Here is a 7515-nt window from a genome sequence, read left to right as displayed (position 1 = left end):
ATGTCCCTCAACAGAGGAATGGATGCAGAAAATATGGTACATTTACACAATGGAGTACTATTCAGCTATTAAAAACAATTAATTTATGAAATTCTTAGGCAAATGGATGGATCTGGAGGATATCATCTTGAGTGAGGTAACCCAGTCACAAAAGAATTCACATGGTATGCACTCACTGATAAGTGGATATTAGCCAGGAAACTTAGAATACCCAAGATACAATTTGCAAAATACATGAAACTCAAGAAGAAGGAAGACCAAAGTGTGGATACTTCATTCCTTCTTAGAATGAGGAACAAAATACCCATGGAGGGTGTTACAGAGACAAAGTTTGGAGCTGAGACAGAAGGAAGGACCATCCAGAGACTGCCCCACTTGGGGATCTATCCTATAAACAACCACCAAACCCAGACATAAGACAAATGCCAACAAGAGCTTGCTGACATGAGCCTGATATAACTGTCTCCTGTCTCTGTCAGTGCCTGCAAATATAGAATTGAATGCTCACAGTCATGCACTGGGTGGAGCACAAGGTCCCCAATGTAGGAGCCAGAGAAAGTACCCAGGGAGCTGAAAGGGTCTGAAGCCCCATAGGAAGAACATCAATATGAACTAACCAATACCTCCAGAGCTCCTTGGAACTATACCACCAATCAAAGAAAACACATGGTGGAACTTGTGGCTCTAGCTATATATGTAACAGAGGATATCCTAGTTGGAAATCAATGGGAGGAGAGGCCCTTGGTCTTGTGAAGGCTCTATGCCCCAGTATAGGGGAATTCCAGGACCAGGAATGGGAGTGGGTGGGTTGGTGAGTGGGGGTAGGGGGGAGGGGATTTTTGTAGGTGAAACTAGGAAAGGGGATAACATTTGAAATGATAAGCTAAGGTACAAAATTTAGAAAAAAAGGAGAGAGATTTAGTTTTTGGAGAATGAACAAGGACATGTTGAGAAGAATGTATGGTCTTTTATGTTTGGGTGATATAGTCTATAGATGTCTGCTAGATCCATTTGATTCATAATGACTGTTACCTTCATTATTTCTTTGTTTAATTTTTGTCTGAATGACCTGTCAATTGGTGAGCCTCCAAGTACTAATGTGGGGATTCTACATGTGATATTTAAGTTTTGGTGATGTTTCTTTTATAAATGTGGGCTCCCTTCTGTTTTGGGAATATTTTATTAGATATTAGAATAGCTAATCCAGCTTGCTTCTTAAATGTATTTGCAACCTTTTTCCCCGACCTTTAATCTGAGGTAATGTCTATCTGTATTGCTGAGATGTGTTTCTTCTAAGCAGCAGAATGGTGGATCCTGCTTTCATATCCATTCTCTTAGCCTGTGTCTTTTAATTAGGGAATTGAGTCCATTGACATTTAGAGATATTAATGACCAGTGATTGTTATACCATGTATTATTATCATGGTAGTGGTGGTGGTGGTGGTGAGTATGTCTGTGTGTGTGCTCCTTGTTTTTGCTGGCATGGAACTACTTATTTCCTGTGGGGTTTTTAAGATGTAGTTATCCTCCTTGGGTTTGAGTTTTCCTTCTAGTATTTTCTGTAGGGCTGGATTTATGTATAGATATTGTTTGAATTTGGATTTGTCTTTTAAAAATATGTTGTTGTGAGCCTGGGACAGGATCCTTCCAGTTTCTGTCTGTACCCAGAGCTGATCTTGTGCCACAGTGCTCCATTCCCAAATACCACTGGAAGAGAGCTGGTCTCCCAGGAGTACTGACATGCCTGTGAGCACAGGTAAGACCATCACTTCTGCTCAAGGGCCATGACCAGAGCCCTCAAAAGATAGCACACGCTGGTGAGGATGTGGAGCTAGAGGAACACTTCTTCATTGCTGGAAGTGCAAACTTGCACCTCTTTTGGAAAACAATTTGGAATTTTCTCAGAAAACTGGCAATTGTCTTGCCTGAAGACCCAGCTATAATACCCCTGGACATAGATCCAAAAGGTGCCCTAATATCTCATAAGGACACTTTCTCAACTCTCTTCATAGCACCATTATAAATAATAGCCAGAAACTACAAACAACCTAGACGTCCCTCAACTGAAGAATGGATAAAGTATAATATAGTACATCTACACAATGAAATACTATTCAGCTGTTAAAAATAAGACATCATAAATTTTGCAGACAACAGGATGAAACTTGAGTATCATTCTGAGTGCAGTAACACCGTCCCAAAAGGATATTCATGGTATGTACTCACTTATAAGTGGATATTAGCCATAAAATACAGGTACCATGCTACATTCCACAGACCCAAGAAGCTAAACAAGTAGGAAGGCACAAGCAAGAATGCCTGAATTTTACTTAAAAGGAAAAATAAAATCATTATAAGAGGCAGATGGAGGGAGGGAACAGGGAAGAAAGGGGGATAGAGTAGAGAATGGAAGGGGGAATTCAAGATCAGGTATGGGGAAGGACAGGAGAGGTGGCTAGATGGCCATGAAAATGAACAGAAATCTGCAACTGACAAGGGTAAGGGGGTGGGGCTATTTCCAGAATGAGACAGAGACCTGATATAAAGGAGGAGCCCAAGAATCAATGGGTGTGACCTTATCTGTGACTCACAATATTAGGGATATTGAACCTGAAGAGGCTACCTCCTGTAATCAGGCAGAAACTCCAGTAGAGTGATAGAGACACCAACCCAACCACAAAACTTTCAACCCAAAATGTATCCTGTCAACAAGAAATGAAGGCACAAGGGGTGGAACAGAAATAGAGGGAATGGCCAACCAATAATTGGCCTAACTTCAGGCCCATTCCATGAGCAAACATCAGTCTCTAACACTATTAATGATATTCTGTTATGCTTTTAGGCAGGAGCATGTTGTCCTCTGAAAGGCTCCACCCAGCATCTGACTCAGACAGATAGACACAGATAGACAGATAGCTAAACAGTGAATGGAGCTTGGGGATTCTTATGGAAGCATAGGAGTAAGGATTCCAGGCCCCAAAGGGGACAGGAACTCCACAGGAAGACCAGTAGACTCAACTAATCTGGACCCTTGGGGACTCTCAGAGTCTGATCCACCAGCCAAAGAATATACGCAGGTTGGACTTAGGCCTCCCCACACATATGTAGCAACTTGGTCTTCATGTGGGCCCTGAACAACTTGAATATCCCAAAACCTGGTGGGGATATGTGGATATGTTTTGTGTATCCCAAAACATATGTGGAATATGTTCTTCTAGTTGGGCTGCCTTGTCTGGCCTCAGTGGGATAAAAAGTGCCTAGTCTCACTGAGACTTTAAGTGCCAGAGTGAGGGGATAACCATGGAGGCCACTACCAGCTGAGAGGAAAAGGGCAAGAGTAAGGGAGAGGAATTGGAGGAGGGGGTAACTAAGAGGGGTCAGTAAGAGAGATACAAAGTGAATGAGTAAAAAATTAAATTAAATTAAAAGGAAAGACTTATCTTTTATTTTAATTAAAATATTACATCTTCCCTCCAACCTTTTCCATGCCCATGCTCCCAACTAATTCTCTCTCAAACTGATGGTCTCCTTTTACTTGGCTATTATGAGAGAGAGAGAGAGAGAGAGAGAGAGAGAGAGAGAGAGATTCAAATACTCGATATTTATTGAAAAAATATTCAAATGTTGAGTCCATTTGTGCTGCTTGTGTGTGTGTGACTTCAACACTGAACACTTTGTATAGGACAATAAGTCATGGGGTTGATCTAGATCTAACCTAAAGGCATTTTTACTATAATGTACCTTTCATACCACCAGTAATTGCTATGCATTTGATACCATAACAATGACCACTAGGAGATATGTACATTCTAGGTATACTATGGAGATAAGTACCTCACTTTTTCACCTTGCTTGTGACAGATCTTGTTATAACTGTGCATTCCATGATGGCTGACTCACAAGTTTCTGGAGATTCTTCTGTCTCTCCATCACATTTCCCATAAGTAACCTGGGATCACAGATACCTGCACTACTGTTGCATCTGACTTTTGTGTGCATTCTGGGGTTATGAACTTGGGTTGTTGGGCTTGCACATCAAGTATGCTTACCCAATGAGTCATCTATCTCCCCTGCCCAAGAAGAAATTCATATATATATATATATTTCATATATGATTTATATATATAGGCAATTTATTTTAAGACATTTAATTAAATAATTTCCTATTTTTATTGAGTAATTTTCTTTTTTTTCTTTTTTATTAGATATTTTTCTTTATTTATGTTTCAAACACTATCCCCTTTCCTAGTTTCCCCTCTGAAAATCCCCTATCCTCTCCCTCCTCCCCCTGCTCACAAATCCACCCATTCCTGCTTCCTGGCCCTGGCATTCCCCTATACTTGGTCCTTCGCAGGACCAAGGGCCTCTCCCAAGAAGAAATTCTTCAATAGGAAAACAAGTTATTAGATGACATATAAATTGAAGCATAATGAGAAACAAAATGGAATAATGCACAAAAGTAGATATGAGATTTGGGAACATACTCAAAAGTTGAAATGCATATAGTTTAGGGATTGAGAACAAAAGAAATGTCAATTAGAACAGAGTAATATTTAATGAAATAACAGTGGCAAATTTTCCAAGTCTCATGAAAGGAATACCCCATATGAAAGACTCTAAGAATCCATTAGGATGAATATACAGAAAACTGAACCTCGTCATACCCCAAACTACTGAAAAACAAGAAAAAAGAATGATTTGATAAACAACATGGGTTACTTTCAAACGTGTGTTCTTGGTAGCTGAGATCTCAGAATCAATGAAAGAATTTTAAGCATAATAGAATTATATTCTTTTTACTTTTTAATTTTAACTGTTTGTTTTGCCTGTGTGTGTGTTTATGAACAATGTGCATCCTTGGTTCTGTAAATCCCAAACACTGCATTGGATTCCCTGTAACTGGAGTTACATGCAGTTGTAAGCCACTATGTGGGTGATGGGAATCAAACCTAGGTTCTCTGGAAGAGCAGCCCTTGCTTTTAATTACTGAACCATTCTTCCAGCTCCTGGGATATATTTTCAAGAAAATAATATACATGAATTAAAAAGTGTAAACACTAAAACCATCCAAAATATCCCCAATTAGGATTATGGCCATTTTCTTTAGAAGTTCTGAATATTGGGTAATTATGTTATACATATTATGGCTCAATTTAAAATTTTTCACAGAAACCAAAAATCACTATTGTTGTACAAAAAAAATCACAAAAAGTTAATCAAAAATAACATGATATTAACAAGTTAGTAAGAAAGCTGAGCTCAGTGACACACACCTTTCATTCGAACACTCAGGAGGCTGAGACAGGTGAATTTCTGTGAGTCAAGGCCAGCCTGTTCTACATACTGAGTTCCAGGACAACCAGGTCTACATTGTGAGACCCTGTCTCAAACAAGCAAACTAATAAAACCACAAAATCACGTTAATATGGAAAATAAAATAAATAAAACACATAATCAAAATACAAAGAAATGTTTGTAATAAATATCTCAAACAGAAAACAGCAGTGAGGAAAATATAAATCCACATGTACCACAGTTACATTAAATATTAATAATTGAATTTTTAGAAATACAATTTTCAAAGTACATAAAAAGAGAAAATATTGACTTTACATTATTATAAAATGGATAAATCAAATATGTAAGGATGTTGAAAAGTGAAATTATTGAAAATACATGTATTTGCTGATATATAAAAAAGATAGCATTCTTATGCTACTATGAGCAGTAGAGAGATAACAAGGCAGAGGCTGTCTGCAAAGATTAAATGAACTCTCATCCAGTTATAAGTGCTATTATTTGTGCTGCCTGAATAATACATGTTTGTAGAACTGGTTAATTTCCATACTGTAATCTCTCCCATGATGTCTGATTTCAAGCAAATAATGTGATATTATAACTGTCCATTTGGGAATAAATGTATACAAAGAGCATAAAATCAGTAAAAGCCTGCTTCAGCACACCATAATGTGATTCAGTCCACCAGGCATAGATCATAATGTTGAATTGTGTAGGATGATAAGCAAGCAAAGATTAATGACAGAGATCACACAACTCAAGAATTAACCTTGAACCAGTTGACATAATAACACTGTACAGGACTTAAGATGGAGTCTATCATTAGTGAGTCCCTGAGGTCAACCCCAGAACCACATCAAACAACCAAATAAAAACATAATCCTGCACATAACAATATAATATATGTTACTCTATTATATTAAACACAGAGAATTATCAACTATACAATAATTTTAGTAAATGCCCAGCTAAGTGTTCATAATAAGTGGGATGAATGTCTCTCAGTTAAAGCAGTTGATCTTAGTGACAACAATTTCTAGAGCCTGTTTTATATCACTGTTCCTCAGGCTGTAGATGAAAGGGTTCAGCAAGGGTGTGACTACTGTATAAATTACAGAAGCTACTATGTCTTTGTCACTGGAGTTATGGAATGAAGAAAAAAAGTATTCACCTGCAAGTGTCCCATAGTACAAAGACACCACAAGGAGATGGGAGCCACAGGTAGAAAAGGTTTTAATGAATCTCTTTGTGGAGGGGGCCTTCAAGGCAGTTCTTCCTATGAGAATATAAGAGCCCATGATGCTACTCAGAGGCAGGATGAAAAGTAATCCTCCCTCAGTGAAGATGACTAGCTTATTGAGGGAGATGTCTGAGCAACTCAGCTTCAGGAGGGCAGTGAGGTCACAGTAGAAATTGGGGACAGTATTACTGGCACAGAAGGACAGTTGGATCAAAAGGAGGGTGTGCAGCAGGGCGTGGACACAGCCGAAGAACCAGGACCCAGCGACTAGGCAGACACAGAGCTCCTCCCTCATGACAGTGATATAGTGCAGAGGATGACAGATGGCCACATACCTGTCATAGGCCATCGCTGCAAGAAGAAAATTGTCCAGGCAAACAAACAGAATAAAAAAATACATCTGAGAGATGCATCCCTTGTAAGAGATGGAATGTTGCTGAGCCTGAATATTCATCAGCATTTTGGGAACTGTAATGGATGAAAGAGAGATGTCAGAGAAGGCCAAGTGGCTGAGGAAGAAGTACATGGGGGTGTGGAGGTGAGGGTCCAGTCTGATGAGCAAGATGATGAGCAGGTTCCCCAGCACCGTGGTCAGGTACATGGCCAGGAACATGGTGAAGAAGACATTCTGATGCTCTGGTCTAATGGGGAGCCCCAGGAGGAGGAACTCGAACACAGTGCTCTGATTCTCCCTCCTCATGCTGGGAGTTAGAAAAACAATGAAACACCAGTGACCATGGGCATCACATTATTGCAACCATCTTTTCTATATGAGTCTTCTTTGCTTTAGATGCAAGTAATTAGTCTGTGTATAAGGCTGGAGAATTTTTCACAATTTGGCTTCTGTTTATGTTCTACTTAAAAGTAGTTTCTTTTGGCAGTACCCAATTGACTTGAATGGCACTTTCTTATTTACAATAATAAAAATCTTGGCATTCATATGCTACACAACATATGGTATGTGTAGCTCATTTTAA

General features: G+C 39.0%; 1 protein-coding gene across 1 annotated transcript; it reads right to left on the bottom strand.

Moving 5' to 3' along the window:
• Positions 1-6299: 6299 nt before the first annotated feature.
• LOC110290332 (olfactory receptor 1J4-like) lies at positions 6300-7238 on the bottom strand. The gene has a single exon (XM_021156856.1). The coding sequence runs from the start codon at positions 7236-7238 to the stop codon at positions 6300-6302; it is 939 nt and encodes a 312-aa protein (XP_021012515.1).
• Positions 7239-7515: the final 277 nt, after the last annotated feature.

Source organism: Mus caroli, chromosome 2 (genome assembly GCF_900094665.2).
Source record: "Mus caroli chromosome 2, CAROLI_EIJ_v1.1, whole genome shotgun sequence".
Classification (NCBI taxonomy): Eukaryota; Metazoa; Chordata; class Mammalia; order Rodentia; family Muridae; genus Mus; species Mus caroli.
This window is presented reverse-complemented; position numbering and strand designations above follow the sequence as displayed.

Bases quoted from the DNA above. Each gene is read 5' to 3' on its own strand.
- LOC110290332 (XM_021156856.1), bottom strand. From the start codon at position 7,238: ATGAGGAGGGAGAATCAGAGCACTGTGTTCGAGTTCCTCCTCCTGGGG.